Source organism: Mus caroli, unplaced genomic scaffold (genome assembly GCF_978045245.1).
Source record: "Mus caroli unplaced genomic scaffold, Mus_caroli_1 scaffold_5, whole genome shotgun sequence".
In the NCBI taxonomy this organism is placed as follows: domain Eukaryota; kingdom Metazoa; phylum Chordata; class Mammalia; order Rodentia; family Muridae; genus Mus; species Mus caroli.
In genome coordinates this window covers 114,318,947-114,342,259 of record NW_028227260.1, presented here as the reverse complement: position 1 = coordinate 114,342,259, position 23,313 = coordinate 114,318,947, and the positions used below count along the sequence as shown (strand labels likewise).

Below are 23,313 nucleotides of genomic sequence, written 5' to 3'. Positions count from 1 at the left end.
AGAATCAGCTGTGGTTAAGAAGATACCAGAACTACTAAAGCAAAAACTTTCCATTACTGGGACTATTGATGCTGGTTAGCTGGAGCTAAGAATTTAGTGGTAATTAAGAAGAGACCAGCATTATTGAGGTGACATCTTCTGGGAAGTGTTTTCTGAAAGCACAAAGAGGGTGTGCTCCAGAGATAGCCAAGATTGTACTCCTGCTGAAGCGGGACTTGGTAATATGTAAGGGTCTCGCAGGTGGTACTGGTTTTGAAGGCATGAAGGGATCACGCACAGCAGCTGAGGCTCGGCACTGTGAGAGGCTATGAAAGGCCATTGGTGAAGGTGTAGCCTCAGTTGCAATTGAAGGCCCAGGACTGAAGGGGTCATGCAGTGTTTTGGACATGCCAGTTACATGAGATGACCACCAAGAGCAGCAGCAGCAGTGGAGTACAGTTGTCTGGAGCCCAGAGGATGACGCATGTGCTACAAAGGGCATGGCTAGAGAAGTGACCCAAGCCCTTGGTGGAGCCCAGAAGATCGTGAGTTGGATCCCAGACATTGGATGGTTGGAGATTGATTTTTGCTTTGATTGTAACTGTACCTTTATATTTTCCCTCTTGAAGGAAGAAACTGTTTTAGTGGAGCCCACAGTTAAGAGACTTTTAATTGTAAAAATACTTTGGATTTTAAAAGAGATGGATATTTTAAAGAGATTGAAATTTTAAGAATATGTAAAGACTATGGGACTTTTAAAGTTATTTATATCTTGGGGATGAATAAGAATGCAAGGGTTGAGGCTTACTAGTGATATGTTTGTGTGTCAAGTTGACAAGGGGTCAATTGTACTGGCTAGATTTGTTTCAACTTGACATAGCTAGAGTTATCACAGAGAAAGAAGCTTCAGTTGAGGAAATGCCTCCATGAGATCCAACTGTAAGGCATTTTCTCAATTAGTGAACCAGGGGGAAAAGCCCCTTGTGGGTAGGATCATCTCTGGGCTGTTAGTCTTGGGTTCTATAAGAGAGCAGGCTGAGCAAGCCAGGGGAAGCAAGCCAGTAAGGACCATCCCTCCATGGCCTCTGCATCAGCTCCTGCTCCCTCACCTGCATGAGTTCCAGTCCTGACTTCTTTCAGTGATGAACAGCAATGTGTGAGAATTTTGCTTTCTTTAAAAACCCAGTAATGTTATATGAGTACTTTTTTGTTTTGTTTTGTTTTAATCTCACGTGTGTCCCCAGCTGCACATAGTTTATGTTTGAAATTCTAGGGACTCTTGAGAGGGTATAAATGCAAGAGCTCCTGAGAGGACCTGGGGCAGTTGCTGCTACTCCTGTTGCATCTGCTTGTTATCGCTGGTTTAAATGAACAGTGCTCTAGCCACTGGAGCAAGGTTGTGCATTTATGTGTGTTAAAGGGCAATGATAGATATACATTGTTTCAAGAAGAAAAACAATTCCAAAATTCAGCTCACAAAGTAGGGTATTACCTTGATATAAAAACTGTTTAATGTTAATTAAAAAATAGTTGGATAGGGGCTAGGAAGTTGGCTAACTGGGTAAAGTGCTTGCACTCACAGTAAATGCTAAGTGTGCCAGCACTTGTGTGTAACCCAGCCCTGGAGGAGTGGAGAGAGATAGATGCCGGGGCTTGCTGAAGTACCAGTGTAGCTGAAAGGGCCAGCTCCAAGTTCAATGAAAACAACTATCTCAAAATAAGATGGACAGAAATAGAGAAAGTCACTCAGCAGCTTATCTGGAATGATTAATTCATTTAAGTAAATTTAGAAAAACAGTATGATTGATTTAAAAGAAATGTTGAAATACTGAATATTTGGTAAAACAAATATTTCAATTCTTTCTATCTATAAATGAATATTTGAAATAATGAGGAATAAAGATCAACAGCTTAAGAATGAATCTAAACACAATGAACAGGCCACTGACACAGTATGTGCATATTTGTGTGTTTTAATTATGATATATTTTCAATACACATAGTAGTATGTTGGATAATATATATATATATATATATATATATATATATATATATATATATATATGTTGAATCTACCTGAATAAATAAAATACTAAATCTAAAAAAAATGAATCTAAAAATCAAACTTCTATATGTTTGCTGAACATCAAAATAGAAGATATTCTTGATCATTTATGTTTGAAGACACATGTGAAGCATTCTTTTTTTAGTTTTTTATTTCTTTTTTTAATTAGGTATTTTCTTCCTTTATATTTCAAATATTTTCCCCAAAATCCCCCAAATCTGCACCCCCACTCCCCTACCCACCTACTCCCACTTCTTGGCCCTGGTGTTCCCCAAATACTGAGGCATATAAAGTTTGCAAGATGTTGAATATGCCTGAATAAACAAAATACTAATACTAAAAAAAAAAAGAATGAATCTAAAAATCAAACTTCTATATGATTGCTGACCATCAAAATAGAAGGCATTCTTGATAATTTATGTTTGAGACACATGTGAAGCATTCTTAATCATTAGGTAAGTTTAGGTGTCATTTATCTGAAGGCCAAACACAATGAAATGATGTTTTGATGCCTTTATGAGAATACAAAAATCCATGTCTCAAACTAATATTTATACATTTTTTCAGTTACATTTAATGTGTTAGTGTTATGAAATATAACATGGCAAGGGAGTACCTTTGGAGGGCTAATGCCAGGTGTTCCCCTGAGAAATTATACCATGCAACAGACCTGGTATAAAATGGATTTATTGGGGGAGGGGAGAGGAGTGAGGAACTGGGGAAGAGATAGAGGCAGACAGACAGAAGCAAAGCCATTAGGTCAGAAAATGTAGGGCAGAGAACAGATAGAGGGGAAGCTGGGAACAAAGACAGACAGAGATCTCAGAAAGAAGAACAATGGGAACAGAGAGAAGGGGCTGGGCCTGAAACAGTGAGAGGGGACTAATCAGTCCTTTTATCCTGCCTCACAGTTAGCAGTTTAGTTTGTTTCAAGAAACAAATACACTTTCTTTCAATGAATTTTGTAAGTGAACAGGAAATAGTCTCATCTCTCAGAGCTGACAGTGTTAATTTTATAATGTTTATAGGAGATTTTTGTGGGACTATTTTCTTAAAAACAGTGTAAGCCAGATATGTTGTCACATACCTGTAATAGCACCTACATGGAATGCTGGGATCACCTTGAACCTAAACATTCTAGACCTTCCTGGACAATAAACAACAGACTAAGTGGCTATCACAAAAATGAAATGAAATGAAATAAAATCAAACCAATGAACCTTCTATATTTGTATCTCATACCTTTGGGAACTAATAAGATAATGATTAAAAATAAATTTCAATTATCTTTATCAATAAAAATAATTAGAAATGTTATGAAGGTTAAAAAAAAAATCACAACAGGGAGGGGGGAGGGACCTGGGTGTGAAAGGGGACAAGGAGGGGAAGAGAGGAAAATGATCAGGTATTGCGGGGGTGGGGAAAAGAACTGAAGCGCTTAGGACCAGCAAAAAGAATGGAAAGAGGCATGTTTGATAGGTAGGAGGTTATAAAACCCTCTAGTGTAGGAAGCCGTGATAATACATGCCGTCACTAGATGGCGCTAAGCTCCGTTGTGCGCATGTGCAGGAGCAAATGCCTGCCAAGTCACTAGTCTGTCCCCTGGGACATTTGAGACTGTGGGTGGAACCGCCAGTAGTATTAACATGTCACACCTGTGGGTATATATAGCAACACTTTTCTATCCTTCTTTGTTCTACCTCACGATTATGAATACAGTGTAACCACGAAATGTCTTGACTTGTGTTCTGTGTGCATTCCTGCGGGACAGGAATAGCACAGGACACTCTAGAATGTACAAGAGACCTGAGAGGTGAGAGAATCTCAAGACTCAAAGGGAGGGACCTTAGATGAAATGCCCTGCAGTGGGGTGAGGGAACTTGTAGAGCCCTCCAGTGGAGAAACAGGACATCAAGTGGAAAGATTGGGTTGCCATCCCACAGTCAAAAGCTTTAACCCAGAATTGTTCCTGTCTGAAAGAAGGACAGGGACAAAAATGGAGAAAAGCCTAAGGAAAAGGAGATCCAGTGACAGGCCCAAATTGGGATGCAGCTCAAGGAGAGGCATCAAGGCCTGACACTATTACTGATGCTATGGTGTGCTCACAAAAATGGGCCTATCATGACTGCCCTCTGAAAGACCCAACCAGCAGGTGAAAGAGACAGATGCAGAAATTTACATGCAACCAATGGACAGAAGCTGGGAACCCCTGTGGTTGAATTAGGGAAAAGCTGGAAGCAGCTGAGGAAGAGGGCGACTCTGTAGGAGGACCAACAGTCTCAAATAACCTGGACCTCCCAGGATCTCTCAGACACTGAGCCACCAACCAGACTGCATACAGCAGCTGATTTGAAGCCCCCAACACATATACAGCAGAGGACTCCCGTGTTGGACACAGTTAGAGAAGGTGCATCTAACCCTCAAGAGACTTGAGGCCACAGGGAGTAGGGAGGTCTGGTGGGGTGGGGGTAGGATGGTGGGGACATCCTTTTGGAGATGGGGTGTGGGGGCGTGGGGGGCATGGCAGAAGGAGTTATGGCATGTGGAACAGTCAGAGGGCAGACAAGGAGGGGGATAAAGTCTGGACTTTAAAAAAAGATTAAAGAATAAATTTTAAACAATTCACTACATTAGTGTGTGAAAGTTCGGTACAAAGGAATATTTGCCACTCACTTATTCATTTAGATTTTGTTTGGAAGTTAATATAAAGAGGCTCTTACACTTAAACAAGAAAATGATTAAAGATGTTTAAAAATAAAGGAGTTCTATTTTGACTCTAGAGGTATACCTCCTAGTTGACTTTATAATCACATCAGTGGGGTTTAACTTCCTTCTTAGAATCATCAGAATAACAAGGATTAAAGAGTCTTTCAAACTCAGTTACATAGGGGAAAAAAAAGTTAGCAATTTTTTTTATTTGGTTACAAATGTACCAGCAAGTAAAAAATATGTATGCTTCATTAGTCTGAAGATGGGAAAGTAGATGAGTACTTCAGAGTATGCTTCATAATGTCTCTTTTAAACACAGACATTTATTTTCTCAGTTCACCATCTACATCAAAAAGCATATCGTCGTTGTTGTTCTCCAAGTTCATCAAACCCTAAAACAGAAAAGCACTTCTTACTAAACAAACTCCCAAGCATACAAATAGGAAAGATTCTGTGCAAATGATGTATAGACGTGCTATATATAGTTAAGCCAGATAATTAATTATACTGTTAATAAACTATGAGGTACATCTGAGGACAAATTCCCAGTTTATCATTTCATGTCTTCAATAATTCCTACAAAGTCATTAGGATTTTACAGATAATATCAGTCACTTCAGTCAGAAATAATTCAAAATAGCAAGTAGTTAAACTTTTTGATTCCTAAAACATATTTAGTTTCCTAAGGACATTTTATTGACTATGCGCATACCTCCATGCACACCTCCATGGACTTCTCATGCATGTCTTTAATTGCTTCCGGGGTCTGGCTCTGACTACATTTGGACAGTTTTAATGCTTGTTGTTCTTTTTGATAATTGCTCTACAAATGTAAAAGGAAAACATTACTATAACAATTCTGTTCATTTTGTTGTTACTGCCATGCAGCATGAATGCTAGGCTAAGATTCAACCACTAAATATATCTCCAATACTAAAATGTTTACGTGAGCAAAAATAATTCAATATGAAACTTAAAAGGAATAGTTTTCTACGTGATTTAACATTTTAACAACTATGACTAAATATACTTATATTTTTAAGTAACATGAAATACAACTATACTACCAATTGTGGGTTAATAAATTTTTTTTTTTATGAGAAAGTGTTTGCCATGCTGCAGAGAATGGCCTTAGCCTCCAAGTACTTAGGTTTATAGGCATGCACCATGTAAACATGAACTTGGTAAAATCATAACCCTGGAAGCTTAACTCTAGCTAGTGTTAATGCTTTTATCATACAATGGCCTCCTTTTACTAAATAGCAGAAGCAATCCCAAGAGTTGGTTCACTACCTCATCTCTGTATGTACCCCCAACCTAAAGTGTATGTTCCACGTCTTCAACTTTCTCTTCCATTCTTAAGGATGCCTTACACTATTCTTTTCTAAGTCCAACATCTTCACTTGTCTCAACTATTGTCAAGAGTTTCAGCAATTGTAACTGCTATTTTAAATTTATGACTCCAGCTGGCTGTCAATGTAATGCCTATAAAACTAACTTTTATAAAGTTTGAGTTACAATGATCACAAGATCTAGTCTTGATCACTTAAAGACATCCTGCCTCAAAATAAAGTGTAAAGAGATGTCTGGGGAAAAAGTTTAGTGGTAGATTGGTTTTCTCTAGGTTTCAATCTCAAGTAACACATGGAAGTAGTAATATACATTTCTCTTTGTATTCTTTATGTTGGCACACAACCATGGTAATTTGCATTTTATAAAAAATTAAGACAAGCTCTTTATACCTTTTCTCCTTGGGACACTACATTCCTATTTTGTCCTTTATATATTGTGATCAGTTTAACCTCACACTTCCACTCAAATCATCCTGATTAAGTACAATGACCTCCACTTTGCGTATTTTCCATTTAAAAATCATACACATGCATATATATGGAGACAAAGGATTAATATTGGGTGTCTTCTTTGGTTGCACCCTACTGTTTGGGAGACAGGATCTGACTGAACCTAGAGCTCATCCATTAGGCTACACCTGGTGGCTAGGAAGCTCTGGGAATCTTCTTATCTCTGAACTAAATCTGAGTTTGGTGGTTCTAAAATGCTCACCACCACACTAACTTTTATTGTTGTGGTGGTTTGTTTTTAGTTTTGCTAGCTTGTTGGTGGTGGTTGTGTAGGTGGTGGTAGTGGTGGTGGTCTGTGCATGCATGCCTACTCAGGGAATATAAGCTCGGGTCTCCATGCCTACACTGAGAAAGATTACCAAATAAACCATTTTCCAGCCCTGCAAATCTATCTTATTTGGCCCATTAGCAACATATGACACAGTTAGTGAACTTTTCTTCCTTAAAAGTTTTCCTTCACTTATGGTAGTATTCTTTCTACCAATTGTTCTCTTCCCTTGCTGGTTCCCTGTCAACCCCCCCCCCTTGCCACATGCACAATTACAAATATTTAAGTTCTCTGGGGGTCTGTCTTTAGATTCCTCATTTACACTGATGATCACTCCCCCTTGAAATTTCATCCAGAGATCAAGGTATAAAAATTGCCTTCAATTGGAGTATTTTTTTTTTTTATCTTCAGTCCCTATCTCTTTCTTGAACTGACATATAATGGCAGCTTCCTCAATGCCTTCCCAGGCAGGAATGGATCTCCTGTTCCTTTCATATTTAATACTTCTGAAACTATTAAACCATCAAATAAAAATGTAGTTAATATGGTCATCATCTCAGGTCTTACTTGGAAACCATGTGATGACTACAGTCATTGGTACAGTAATGGAGAGATGATCTAAGATAGTTTGGTGATATTCTTCCACAGGAATATTCTGCTAGGGTCGTTGAGACAGCCTGATGGAAACAGGTTGTTTCCATCCACTGTTGTTACTAAATCTGTACTAAGTTATGATGGTAAGAACTGATTTACCAGTTTGAATTGGCTTTCTAATATTAACAACAGAGTCCAGATGACACCAGTAACTAAGCTTTCACTCTCCTATCAACTGTACCTGAGGCTGACATACTGTGCTCACTTTTGTAAAAAGTGGTAATCCTCTTTTCATCTTTCAGCAAATGTCTGCCTCTTGAAAATTTATGATCTTGACTACCATAAAATACCTAGTGGTTTTCATTGATATAGTAGTATGTGATCATACTTCTCTGGTTTACAATTCAGTAGGACTAGAACAGAACCAAAAATAGATAGATAATGAAACTTAATTTAGGTTCATGTGCCCAACACAAGGCTAGTTTCTCCATTCCTACCTGATACTTAGTTATACTAGGTTAATTATAAAGTTAGTTATGATACTAACCATTGATTTTTCTTGTTCTTCATTGAATTTCTGTATATCCATATCAAACTTCTGAAATGTAGTTATATCCTGCTCACACAACTTGTGGTTGATCACCTCCCTGTAAAGCAAAGTAATGATAGCAGTCACATTTCATACCAATATGAAAAAAGAACACTCAAAACAAATTAAATAGACCATTTCATACTATAAAAAGAAAAACAGCAGTACAAAATTATCTAATGGGAAATCATTACAGATTTTTCCCTAACAGATTATCAGAGACATCTTCTTTTATGTTTTAGCTTTTCAAAATTAAAGAGGTTTTAATACATATACATCTTAATTTAGGAAATTAATCGTATTTCAAAGTATTTTTTCATTAATTTCTACCAAATATAAGGTCTAATTTATTTTCCTATATTTATTCAGTTAAGACATACTGCAAAATATAAGTCAATTAAAATATATAAATTGTCTGCATATGTAATTGATCCTTTTCCATATTGTTATAATAAACCATAAATTACAATTCTAAGATTTTGTGCAAGACTTCTGTGTTTCCACAATGAAATAAAATCAAATTTTAAAATCTAATTAACAGGTACTTAAAGTAGAAAATAAAAATTTTCACAGATTTCTGAAAATTAGGTTTAGTTTCCTCGAAGGCATGAAGTTATAGGGTTAAATGCTTAGACAAAATCAAAGACACATATTTTTTACTAAAATCTCACACATGGCTTTTTTTTTTAAACTTAGCCATTTATAATTTTTTAAATGATACAAATGTGACCCTACCAAATTAAACCTCTACCTCTCCCATTTGTTCATTTGCCAAAGTCATTCTAATTTCTGGTTGCTTTCTTTGAAAGAATCTTTGATATAAGTTTCCATGTGTTTTCTCTTTATGTGGCTCCAGGTCCAAGGTATCTCAAATAATCATCTGATATCTATGGGCAACAGGCACATATGTGGTGCACATATATACCTATAAGCAAAACACTAATATACAAATATGTCTGAAAAATAAGTATTAAGAGCATTGTTTCCTAAGCCATGTAAGATATTTTGGGCCTATGATCCTAGTCTAGGAAGCTTAAGCAGGAGTTTTCCAGTGTATAGGACAACATAGATTACATAGCAAAATTCAGGCCAGCCTGAACTACATAGTGAGACCATATCTCAAAGAAAAATTATTGTCTTCTAAGAAAGCTAATGTAACATTCAATTACATATAATTTAAAACAGATTCTTTTGGATCTGAGTATCATTCTCTCACTGGTTAGTAAAGCTATCTTCTACTTTCAGTTACATAATTCATTTTATGAAAAAACAAAACAAAACAAAACAAAAACCAGTGAGGGGATTGGAGAGATGATTCAGCAGTTAAGAGCACTGGTTCCCTTCCAGAGATCTGAGATTGGATTCCCAGCAACTCCAAGATGGCTCACAACCTATAACTCCAGTTCCAGGGGAATCAATGCCTTCATCTGGCCTCCTCAGGTACCAGACATACAAGCTGTGTGCAAGCAAAACAAACATACCCATAAAATAAAATTTTAAAAAAAGTAATAAAGGTTACATTAAAGAATTCAGTTTTGCACTGTGTCAAATAAAGAAGCACAGAGGAGTCCTAGAAAAGAAAATGACTTAATATAAAATTAATACTAGGTCAATGAAAAACTGTTGAATGTACAGAATTTTGTATACATATCACTTAGGTTTGAATACATGGAAGTATAAAAAAGTTTACATCTTTTTTTTTCCTCTAAAATCCCTTCAAAGCAGTTATGAAGATACCTCAATAGTTAAGAGGGTTTACTGTGAAAGGAGGAGGTTTGCAAATTTGAATCTAGTACCCATCTTGAAAACCAACCATGGATGGTTGCTTCTACAATAGCAGCACTGTGGTAGGCAAAGTGAGAATTGCTAGGACTTGCTGGCTGCTTGTCTAACTGGATGTTCAGTGACAGAACCTGACTTAAGGGAATAAGGTGGAAAGTAATAGAGCGAAACCCAACATCCTCCTCTGCCCTCCACATTTGTATTTATGCACCACACACACACATACAAAAAAATAAAAATTAAGTTTAATTAATGTCACACCTCTGCAAAAAGCACCATTTTCACTTCTGTACCACAGGAAAAAGTAAGTCCATGATGCTAAATCAAAAATATTTGCAAGAGTCTGTGTCATGAGTAGACCTTGGGTGCTGACTCTGCAACTAGTCCCACAATACCCAGAGGAAGCTCAACTCCCAGGTGCTCTAACACACCCAGGATCACAGCAATGGCATCAACATCAGGAGTAACTTGAGTCCCTAAGGATCCAGGGACACAGGAACTCCTGCCTTGCCAGTGGCATGGATTCCTTCTGGTCTGAAACTGCACCTGGATCAGACCTGGGGTACTGGCTCTGCACCCACTCTTAAAACACCCAGAGGAAGCATGACTCCCAGGTATTCTGAAATGCCCAAGATCACAGGATTACAGAGGAAGCTCAACTCCCAGGAGATCAGAGACACCCAGGAACACTGGAGTTCTGACAGAAGATCACAGCTGAGGGCACGACATCTTTCCCAACACCCTGTGTATGTGGGACCCCCACAAGAACCAGGGAAACAAAATCATCCTCCCAGCCGGAGGCACGGGTTCCTTGCAGCTTGCAACTGTGTCTAGAGAAAACATAGGGCTCTGGCACCCCACCAAATCTTGCAACACCAAGAAAAAGCTTAACTCCCAGGAGCTCTGACACAGCAGGATCTCACTAGATTGTTCACACCAGGATTTCAGGATCCAAGAGGCAGCATGACTTCCAGGAGTTCAGACACACCCAGAATATCAGGATCGCAGGATCCCAGGATCCCAGATAGCTGGACTCCAATGAGTTCTGACACAACCAGGATTACAGGAGGGACAGGCTCCAGTCAGAGACTGCAAGGGAAGGTAGCACCAAAGAAAATGAGATAGCAAGAGTTAAGTGCAAGAATATAAATAATAGAAACCAAAACTAGTCGGCATCATCAGAACAGGTGAAGGAATTGAACAAAAACCATCTAGGATCTAAAACTGGAAATAGAGTTTAAAAACTCACAAAGACAGATGAACCTGGAGAAAGAAAACCTAGGAGACATAGATGCAAGCATCTCCAACAGAATACAAGAGATAGAATAGAGAATCGCAGGTACAGAAGATACCATAGATACACTGACAGAACAGTCAAAAAATGCAAAATGAAAAAATCTCCTAACCCAAAACATCCAGGAAATCCAGGACACAGTGAGATGACAAAACCTAAGAAAAATAGGTATAGAGGAGAAAAAAGATTACAAATCAAAGGGCCAGCATATATCTTCATCAAAGTCATAAATGAAAACTTTCCCAATCTAAGGAAAGAGATGCACATGAACAAACAAGAAGCCTACAGAAATCCAAATAAACTGGACCAGAAAAGAAATTCTCGCTGACACATAATAATCAGAACAACAAATGCACTAAATAAAGATAGTATATTAAAAGCAGTAAGGAAAAAAGGTCAAATAACATGAAAAGGCACACCTATTAGAAATACACCAGACTTCTCACCAGAGACTATAAAACCAGAAGATTCTGGACAGATGATACACAGACCCTGAGAGAACACAATTGCCAGCCCAGGTTACTATACCCAGCAAAACTCAAAATTACCATAGATGGAGAAACCAAAATATTCCACGATAAAACCAAATTCACACAATATCTTTCCACGAATCCAAACCTTCAAAGGTAGATGGAAAACTACAACACAAGGAGGGAAACACTACACCATACAAAAATCAAGAAAGAAATCTTCTTTCAACAAACCTTAAAGAAGGTAGCAACATAAACATAATTCCACCTCAAACAACAAAAGTAACAGGAAACAACCAACAGTCACTGGTCTTTAATATTTCTTAATAGCAATGGATTCAATTCCCCAATAAAAAGACATAGATTAATAGACTGGATACATAAACAGAACCCAGGATTTTGCTGCATACAGGAAACCCACCTTAGTGACAAAGACAGACATTACCTCAGAGGAAAAGCCTGGAAAATCTTTTCCAAGCAAATATTCCCAGGAAACAAGCTGGAATAGCCATTCTACTATGGAATAAAATCAACTTATAACCAAAATAATTTTTTGTAGTTCTTTTTTGTTTTTGTTTTTTAAAGATAAGGACTGTCACAATACTTGTCAAAGGATGAATCAACAAAGATGAACTCACAATTCTGAACATCTATGCTCCAAATGCAAGGAAACCCAAATTCATAAAAGAAACTCTACTAAAGCTCAAAGCACATATTGTACCCTATAATAATAGTGGGAAAATTCAACACCCCACTCTCAACAACGGACAGATCCTGGAAACAGAAACAAAACAGAGACACTGTGAAACTAACAGAAGTTTTGAAACAAATGGATTTAACAGAGGTCTATATCTATAGATATCATAGAACATTTTATCATAAAACAAAAGAATGTCCCTTCTTCTCAACACCTCATGATGCCTTCTCCATTACTGACCATATAATGTGTCACAAGACAGGCTTCAAAAGATATAAAATTATTTAAATAATCCCATGAATCCTATCAAGTCATCACTGACTAAGGCTGATCTTCAATAATAATATAAATAATCCAGGCATGGTGGCATATGCCTTTAATCCCAGCACTTGGGATGCAGAGGCAGGCATATTTCTGGTTTGAGGGCCAGCCTGGTCTACAAAATGAGTTCCATGACAGCCATGGATAAACAGAAAAACCCTGTCTTAACCCCCATAATAATAATAATAATAATAATAATAATAATAATAATAATAATAAAGAAAACCCATATACACGTGGAAGTTGAAAAACAGTCTACTCAATGATAAATTGGTCATGGAAGAAATAAAGAAAGAAATTAAAGACTATTTTGAGTTTAATGAAAATGAAACTACAACATATCCAAACTTATGGGACACAATGAAAGTATTCCTAAGAGAAAAACTAATAGCTCTGAGTGCCTCCAAAAAAGAAACTGGAGGGAGCATACACTAGCATCCTGACAGCACCATTAAAAGCTCTAGAACAAAAGGAAGCAAATTCACCCAAGAGGAGTAGAAGGCAGGATAAAATCAAACTCCAGACTGAAATCAAACAAGTGGAAACAAAAAGAACTATAAAAAGAATCAACCAAACCAGGAGCTGGTTCTTTGAGAAAATCAACAAGATAGATAAACCCTTATCCAGACTAAAGAGAGGGCACAGAGTCAGTATCCAAATTAACAAAACCAGAAATGAAAAGGGAGACATAACAACAGAAACTTAGGAGATCAAAAAAAAAAAAAAAAAAAAAAAAGATCCTACTATAAAAGCCTATACTCAACAAAACTGGAAAATTTGGATGAAATGGACAATTATCTAGACAGATATCAGGTACCAATTTAAATCAGGATCAGATAGACACTGCAAACACTCCCTGAACCCCTAAAGAAATACAAGCAATCATTAATAGTCTCCCAACCCCCTCACCCAAAATAAAAACCCAGGATCTGATGGGTTTAGTACAGAATTCTATCAGACCTTCAGAGAAGACCTAATACCAACACTCTTCAAACTATTACGCAAAATTAAAAAGAGACGGAACACTATTCAATTTGTTCTATGAAGCCACAATTACACTTATACCCAAAACATACAAAGACCCAAATGAAGAAAGGAAACTTGAGACCAGTTTCACTTATGAATATTGATGCAAAAATACTCAATAAACTTTTGGTAAACCCAATTCAAGAACATGTTACAATGATCATCCTTCATGATCAAGTGGTCTTCATCCCATGGATACAGAGATGGTTCAATATATGGAAATCCACAATGTAAACAATGGCAAGGAAAAAATTCACAGTATTATCTCATTAGATGCTGAGAAATCATTTGCAAAAATTCAACAACCCTTCATGATAAAATTCTTGGAAAGATCAAGAATTCATGGCTCATACCTAAACATAGTAAAAGCAATATACAGCAAACCAGTATCCAACATCAAAATAAATGGAGAGAAACTTGATGCAATCCCACTAATATCAGACAAGACAAGACTAGATAAGGCTTCCCACTATCTCCCTACCTATTCACAGTAGTATATAATATAGTAGTATTCTATAGCACTAGATGTTCTATCCATAGCAACTAGACAACAAAAAGAGGTCAAATCGATAAAAATAGGAAAGGCAGAATTCAAAATATCACTATTTGCAGATGACATGATTGTATATGTAAGTGACCCCATAAATTCCATCAGAGAACTCCTAAACCTGATAAACAAATTCAGCAAAGTGGCTGGATATTAAATTAACTCAAACAAATCAGTAGCTTTCCTCTCCTCAAAGGATAAACAGGCTGAAAAAGAAATTATGGAAACAACACCCTTCACAAGGTCACAAATTATCATACCTTGGTTTGACTCAAACCAAGCAAGTGAAAGATCTGTATGACAAGAACTTCAAGTCTGAAGAAAGAAATTGAAAATCTCAAAAGATGGAAAGATCTCCCATGCTCATAGATTGGCACACTTAATTTAGTAAAAATGGCCATCTTGCCAAAAGCAATCTACAGATTCAATGCAATCTCTATCAAAATTCAAACTTAATTCTTCATAGAGATAGAAAGAGCAATTTGAAAAATCATTTGGAATAACAGAAATCCAGGATATCAAAAAAAATATTCTCAACAATAAAAGAACTTCAGGGGGAATCATCCCCGACCTCAAGCTGTATTATAGAGAAATAATGATAAAAATGTATGGTAATGGTACAGATACAATGACTTCATGAAATTCACAGGCAAAAGGATGGATCTAAAATATATCATCCTGTGTGAGGTAATCCAATCCCAAAAGAACAAACATGGTATGTACTCACTGATAAGTGGATATTAGCCTAAAAGCTCAGAATACCCAAAATGTAATTCACAGACCACATGAAGCTCAAGAAGAAGGAAGAGGAAAGTGTGGGTGTTTCAGTCCTTCTTAGAATGCAGAACAAAATACTCCTTGGAGGAAATATGGAGACAAAGTACAGAGCAGAGACTGAAGGAATGACAATCTAGAGTCTGCCCATCCTGTGGATCCATTCCATATACAGACACCAAAACCAGTCACTATTGTGGATGCCAACAAGTGCTTGCTGACAGGAGCCTAATATGGCTTTCTCCTGAGAGGCTCTGTCAGAGCTTTGCAAGAACAGAGGCTGATTGTCACAGCCAACCATCAGAGTGATCAATGGGTCCCCAGTGGAGGAGTTAGAGGAAGGACTGAAGGATCTGAAGGGGTTTGCAACCTTATAGGAAGAACAACAATATGAACGAACCAGACCCCCCAGAGCACTCAGAGACTAATCCACCAACAAAAGAGGGGTTCCCATGGCTCCAGTTGCATATATAGCAGAGTATGACCTTGTCAGACATCAGTGGGAAGAGAAGTCCTTGATCCTGTGAAGGTTCAATGCCCCAGTGTAGGCAAATGCCAGGATGGGGAGGTGGGAGTGGGTGGGGGGTGAACACCCTCATAGAAGCAAAGGGATGGGTTATGGAATAGGGAGTTTCTGGGGTGAAACCAAGAAAGGGCTATTATTAGAAATGTAAAGGAAGATGATAGAGAATAATAAATAAATTAAAATAAAAATATTCACAAAATACTACATATAAATAGGAATAATTCATTAAGATGTCATATAGTATATTAACTAATATTTCCTAATATGTAAATTATGTTAATACTATATAGTTTTAAACACATTATATATCCAAAAAACGTACCTTCAAATTTTCCCAGAATATTTTATACTGGAGATCTATGAAGTAATTAAAGCTTTAAAAAGTAAGGATACCTTTTGATGGCTCAGCTTTTGTCCTACAGCAGGACGATGAGAGTTTGACCCACAGCAATACACCCTCCAAGAAAACCATTCAAATTAAGGATTAATCTTACGGAAATATTGTTTATAATATATATCATATTCTAATTATTAATATAGATTACTTGCTATACAATCAATAAAACTTTTCTGGAAGAACTTACGCTAAGAAGGAAATAATAAGTTTGAACATATTACCGTGTATCTCCAACTATTCCTTCAGGATTTGCATTCCCATCATCATGAGTTACTGGATTCTGTACTGGGTTGGTAATAAAACAAGATATTAAAACAATTATGTTATTTTGAAAATTTTAATGAAATGCTTTGTGATCATTCAGGCATAGTGCCAACATTAGGTTTTAAAGCAGATCTATGATTTGTCTAGAAGTTAAACAAAATCAAGTAATGTCTAATTGTCATCTAGAAATATATTTTAAGCTATTTATTTACATGTTGTGATTAAAGACAAGAGATGCAATATGAGATTTTTGATCTTCATTACAGTCCTAAGAAGAATAACTAGAAAAAAGGAAGTGTAACATCAATGCCCAACATAAGATATCTGGTATCTTCCATAAGGTCCAATTCTGAAGCATTCCCATCTTGCTGTTCACCACTTAACAAATTACAGTTTTCCATTGGTGTCTCTACAGAACGTGCAAAACGCTGCCATTCCACTGAGAAACTTACGTTTTCAGATTTAAAATAAAAAAATAAATTTTCTCAAGCCATTTAAATCAAAAAAATCACTTAAACTAATAAAATTGAAATATAAAATAACATTAAGGAATGAATTTTACAAAAGCAGCACTTCATAATTGCATGAAGGGTTTAAAGATAAAACCATATTTCTATTACCCTCTGATTTAATACTAAAGACTTTAGTATTTAAACATGGAACAGAATAGTTGGCTTCAAAGATAGCCATTATAAACCTTAACTTTAATATGTACACATTTTTTAAAAAAAGAATTAAGTTGAATAAAGTATCTTGGGCTTCCTTAATCTAAATTATAAAGTTCTGCCTGTCTGGACATATATTTTACTGCTACAGCAAGAAGCTCTGTGTTTAATCTTCAGTTAAGAAAAAAAATTAAAAAAAAAATAAAACAGGCATGTATCCTCAGGCCCCAGTACATTTGTAAGGCTGAGGACTTCAGTTTCAAGGCCAGTTCAAGCTGCACACGAGGTTTCAGACACTCCTGAGATAGAGAGTTAGAGCTTACTTCCCTAAACCAAAACAACACACAAATAAACACAGCCTGTCCTGAATTATGTCTGAAGTCCCAGTACTTCTGAGGCTGAGAGGAGCCTCAGGATTTTGAGGCTGTTTGGATCCTATATAGACAAATTTGGGCAATCTGGCCTTTCAACACCAGGTAGAGGAAAATGAAGACTGGTCTTCAGTTTGTTTTTATGAATTTCTGGCGGGAATGGAATGGGAAACAAAATACCCATGGAAGGAGTTACAGAGGCAAAGATTGGAGCTGAGACTGAATGCATCCAGAGACTGCCTCACTCAGGGAAAAATCCCATAATAACCACCAAACCCAGACACTGTTGAAGATGCCAACAAGAGCTTGGGGACAGGAGACTGATATAGCTGTCTCCTGAGAGGATCTGCCAGTGCCTGACAAATACAGAAATGGATGCTCATAGACATCCATCGTACTGAGCACAGGGTCCCCAATGATGGAGCTAGAGAAAGTACCCAAGGAGAATAAGGGGTTTGCAGCCCCATAGGAGGAGGAACAATATGAACTAAGCAGTACCCCCAGAGTTCCCTGGGACTAAAACACCAATCAAATAAATCAGATGTTAGGACTTATGGCTCCAGCTGCATATGTAGGAGAGGATGGGCTAGTAGGTCATCAATGGGAGGAGAGACCCTTGGTACAGTAAAGGTCCTATGCCCAGTATTAAGGAATGCCTGGGCCAGGATTTGGGAGTGGGCGTGTTGGAGGCAGGGGGAGAAGGGAGAGGAGAGGGGATTTTCAGAGGGGAAATAGAAAAGGGGATAATATTTGAAATGTAAATAAAGAAAATATATAATAGAAAAAAAGGAATGAAACAATTCATTTGCAGGTTATATGAAATAAATTCATGTTTTGCTAACATATAGGAACAATGTTCAGGTCTTTTCCTGGGGTAAAATCATAGCAAGTTATTGTTTCTCAACATATTGTGACTACAGTGCCAAGAGTAGGTATATGCACGGCTAAAACTCAGGTATAGGAATATATAGATATAGGTAAAATTAGAAATGAAGTATATGAAATCTCTTAGAAAAGACTTGTTCCATTGCAGGTGAGTTGGTAAAAGTCTAAGAAACTGCAGGACACAATCAATACCGAAGACTGGATATACTATACCTTCAGAATGAGCCTCATCCAAAACATTTATGTCATCTTCATCTTCATCATAGTCAAGAAGTAATAAGTAACCGTTCTTTGGTACCACCCACATTTTCTTTGCCATTTTTTTCTTAAGCACTCAGTTGTCTTCTCAGTTACAAAAATAAAAAGGAAAAAAGAATAAAAACATAGCAATCTGAATCCAAAGGTATCATTTAAATAGTTAAAAATGTCAAAAAGTCAAATAATTATCTTAGCTCATTGAAAGATTGTTTCTTTTGTTTTTTAACACTTATATTTTTAATAATTTGTCTTTATCATAGAGTTTTGAATACATATTCAATATAATGACATATATATATATACATATGTATACACACACACACATACACACACACACACACACATATATATATATATATATATATATATACCCATACATATATATATATATATATATATATATATATATATATATATATATATATGTATTCCCTTACAATTTCCTCCATGTATCCCATTTATCATGTCCCTCTCCCTCCTAACTTTGTTTTAAAATCTTCTTTAATTTACGTATTTAAAAACCTTCTTTAGAACCCAAGTTAACAATCTACCATTTCTCAGTTTAAAAAAAGGCAAAACAGGCCAGCCTTTAATGTGTGAGTCCTCCCCTTCCCACCAAAAATGTTGAGCAAAATGTGTTTGCATTTAAATTTTGAGGCATCTGAATTTTGATCCTATATCCCAAAGATTCTTTTTAAACAAAACATCATCAATTCCGTTTTTCAGTGTATCTCGGTTTTAAAGTAAATTCACAGTACTATTCAGAAAGATAATGAGCATGGTAACTATATATTCATGTCAAGAAGACCCAATGCTCAGTCTACAACAAACACTCGCCACCACCACCCACACAGAAAATCCTTATATTGGAGAAACGTGGGATTGGGGGAAGCCGAGGATTTCAAACATCTGCAGATTTTTAGTTCAAGGCTTGCCCAAGCCAGGCCAGCCTGAGCTACAAAGGAAGATCCCGTTCTACAGAAATAAAACTGAGTGAAAACGCTGAACTTGGTGGTGCAAGTCTTTATTCCCAATACATGGGCGATTGAGACAGGAGGATCGGTGCTCAGAATCCTTCCCAGATTACTTATTAATCTCTTGCAATGTCTCCTCTTCTTCTTTTCATTCATTCTTCCTCTACCACTCCCTTCTCTGCAATGTCCATACAGTGTATACCAAAGGAACACACCATAGAGAAGACAATGAAGAGGGAGGAATCCTCAGTGTATTTCTAATGGATCCTGGACAGCACACAGGACAAGCACCAAGTTGGACCCTAAGGCTCCTTACAGCACACAGGACAAGCTCCAAGGCTCCTCACTCACAGACCCATGCTCCCTCGACCCCCAATCCTGCAGCCAGCTCGCTGATCTTATCCCCAGGACCCAAGATTGTGTCCTCCAAGGGTTCACAATTCTCTAAGGCCCTGACCTATTCAATCCTCTGCCATGAATATGGTCCTCCACCTTCATTTAACAATCAGAAGCCATAGGAAATGGGGACCAGTAGGCTTTTCCTCACATAGTGACCACCTGGGCCGGATATGCCACACCGTGACACACCTCGATTAACTGTCCAACAACCCTGATCAGAGCAAATTATCACTTACAGGTTATCTCAGAGGTGAACACTTTCCCAACAGCACCCTTCCGTGCTCAGCTCCTCAAGGGTAAAAAACCGTTGTCAGCAGAGATGCCTGGACAGAGGCTTCTGAGGACCCTTTGTGACACACGCTGGAGTAAACAGGTCTCACCCAGGGACTGTCCTGATTGGCTGAATATATCCTGCGCATGCGTACATGGAGTACCAGGCACCATTGCTTCAAAGGGAGTTTTCAGGAGGTGGGAATGAACTACTACTGGCTTTAAGACACTTTCTAGGTTCATAAGTCCATACAGACTTGAAAAACTTGAACAAACATGAAACATACGAAACAATGCAAATGACACTACTTTATTTCAAATGTAGAGGCTCTTGTATGCAATTTCTGTTTCTATTTATTTATGTGCATAACATTTAATGTGTGTGGACTTTTTCTGAATGTACTTACGCACACCACAAGAGTTTATTCTGTCCTAAGGGATCAGAAGGGAGCATCCAGATCCCCTCTATCCCCTGGTACCCTCCTGTCTCCACCTTCCTAGTACTGACCTTGATTACAAGAATGTGCCTGACCCTTCTGGCCCTCTCTCTCACTTATGCCTCTGTTGCCTATAGAGTCTGGAAGTGTGCACTGATTCTCTGAAACTTTAGCTGTGCATAAATTGTGATCCAAGATATGGGTGTTTTGTGCCCGGTCATCTGCATAGAACAGGTGATTTTAACAGCTGAGTCATTTTTCCAAGCACTGTTTTGTGCACTTATTTGCACTCCTCTGGCCTCTTCTGGTACCAGGCATGCATCCGGTGTGTTTAAATTTATGGTGACCCAACACCCACACACACACACCCACACACATTCACACACACACACACACACACACACACACACACACACTGTACATATGAAAGAACCTAGTGGGGAAACCCCCACCCAACTCCCGATTCAGTGTGCACCCAAGAATCACGAATAGAACACAACACCTTGATGTAACAACACGAGGTATTTTAATGGCGGAGCTCCGGGTCGAAACGTATCTCACACAGGAGACAGTGGATTCGACCACGAGGCTTGGAAGCTAGGGGTTTTTATAGAAAAGGAGTGGGGCTGGGGGAGGAATTGGCGCGGTTTTACATGATTGGTCCATTTAAACATCAGCAGCCTGAGGTCAGAGGGGTGGGAGATAGGGAAGCGATGGGCCTGCCCGGGCATGTCCTGATCTGTTCTGCTATGTTCTCAGCCCCAGGTTTCAAAGCTCACAAACAACTCTTTGGGCTATTTGACATACATTACATGAATCACAGGTCTCAAGTTTTATTTCCTTTCATTCCCCTCTTCTTCTGTTTAGACTAATTCTAATCATAGAATTTTAGAGATTGGTGTCCCCTAACTCTTCATCTACCTGAACTATAGGTTGATATTGCCTTTGAAGAACCATGAGTTTTACTGTATCAATTCTACTCTGGATAAAAGCCATTCCTCTATTTATTATACAGGGGCCGAAAACTAAAGCTAAGCATATCATAAGGATTGGTCCAGCTACAGCGGAAATCAAAGAAGTTATCCAAGATGGTCGTGATTCAAACCACGACTCAAACCACCCCCGTTGAGCATCCCGTTCCCGTTTCCTTCGCTCTAATCTTTTTCTCAGTTTCTGCATAGAGTCTCTGACTATTCCTGTATGATCTGCATAGAAGCAGCACTCTTCTTTAAGGGCAGCACACAGTCCTCCTTTCTTTAGGAACAACAAATCAAGACCTCTCCTGTTCTGCAAAACTACCTCAGACAGGGAGGTCAAAGATTTTTCTAAAGCGTCAATGGACTTCTCTATTGCCGCTAGGTCTTCATTGACAGCATCCCTCAAAGACTGAATTCCCTGTCTTCCTTCTATCAAAGCTGACACTCCTGTCCCCACTCCTACTGCCATACCTATTCTCAAGAATGCAGCCAGGGTTAAAGTAATTGGTTCTCTTTTCGACCGCCGGCCAGCATAGCTTTCTTCTAAACTGGATGCAGGGTGATAATATACGCGGGGTAACAGCTGGATCATGACACAAAAATCATGAGATGAATTAAAAACCTTAGTTGATACACAGGGAGTAAGTCCTGTATTGCAAGCCCACCATCCAACCGGGGAAGGTACAAGATAGTAATTAGCTTCCGTTCTGGACACGGACTGAATTTGTCCGCATAGGTGTTTGTGAGTGGAAGGTGGGGTGCCTATACAGAGAACTGGACTCCTCGCAGATACTTCAGTCAGGGTCAGTTTTTGTCCTGTTCCCCAAGAGCAGGAAGTATGGCTGCTGGTTCTGTTGAAATCTCCATTGAAAGCAATTCCTTCATAATAAGGCGGACCCGAGGTCAGGCATAGCCAGCAGTCCTCAGTAGCCCTTGGATCAGTTCTATTAAGGGCATAAAAGGCTCCTCTCACTAGGTTAAACATCCTCTGTCTTGTTGAAGGAATCTCAGGGGTAATAATTAGAGGTACCTGAGGAGTGGGAGGTTGGGTGATAGCAGCCATACTAAGAGGGTCCGCAATCACCGGAGTAGGCTGAGGAATAGTATGGGTGAGGGGTGTGGACTTGGTTGGGGGGCCTAAAGGATTGTAGGGGGTCTCTATTTTTAGTCTGATGGTAAACAATAATCCCTCATCATATCTTTCCTTGTAAATCCTAAGACCCCAGGTATACCCTTTTGTCCATCCCAGAGCTCTTTTCCCTGGTTCAGTAAAGGTGACACGGAGCGGATGGCACCAGTCAGTACACTCGTCTAGGTCGAATCCTCCAGGTACATAAGACGCTAGGGAATAGTTGGCTGTTACTCTAATATAGTCCCAGCTTGAGGAGGGCTTCCAGTGGGCTGTACCTGAAGTCTCGCAACCCCAGCTCTTGCAATAGAAGTCAGCTTTACCTCCACATGTTGGATTAAGGGATTGACTTCGGTGGGGCCCGGGACAGACATAGAAGGGATGGGTTCGAAGCATACTTCTATCCCTTTGGTTAGAGCAACCACCCCATGGGTCTCTCGAATGTTTTTCTACGTACGGAGGGGGTGTTAAAGGTGCCCTCTGAATGTCAGAGTACCCCTCCAAGTCCCATCCAGGAGGGGCTCCTATAGCCAACTTACAGATGTCAGGGAAAAGATCAGGCCACCAAGTCCACAGAGGGTGTACCTCGGCGATTGTCCATACAGCCCTACCCCCCTCATTGAGTACCTCCCACGTTTGTTGAACAGGACTGTGGGGGTTGAAGTCCTTTGGGATCGCTCTTACGAAGCAGGCGCAACTTAAAAGGGTTAGTAGTCTTCTCCAAAGTCCACTCATCATGGCTGACTCCAGGGGGTGCTCTCTTGACGTGGGATGCGTGGACCCA

At 38.5% G+C, this 23,313-nt stretch overlaps 1 protein-coding gene across 1 annotated transcript; it reads right to left on the bottom strand.

Moving 5' to 3' along the window:
* Positions 1-4,943: 4,943 nt before the first annotated feature.
* On the bottom strand, positions 4,944-20,012 carry LOC147004761 (X-linked lymphocyte-regulated protein PM1-like). Its single transcript, XM_085837744.1, has 6 exons — positions 19,953-20,012; positions 18,299-18,427; positions 16,495-16,648; positions 16,122-16,184; positions 8,025-8,124; positions 4,944-5,145 (listed from the first exon to the last, which is right to left on the bottom strand). The coding sequence occupies exons 2-6, from the start codon at positions 18,402-18,404 to the stop codon at positions 5,077-5,079; spliced, it is 492 nt and encodes a 163-aa protein (XP_085693870.1). The 5' UTR covers positions 18,405-18,427; positions 19,953-20,012; the 3' UTR covers positions 4,944-5,076.
* Positions 20,013-23,313: the final 3,301 nt, after the last annotated feature.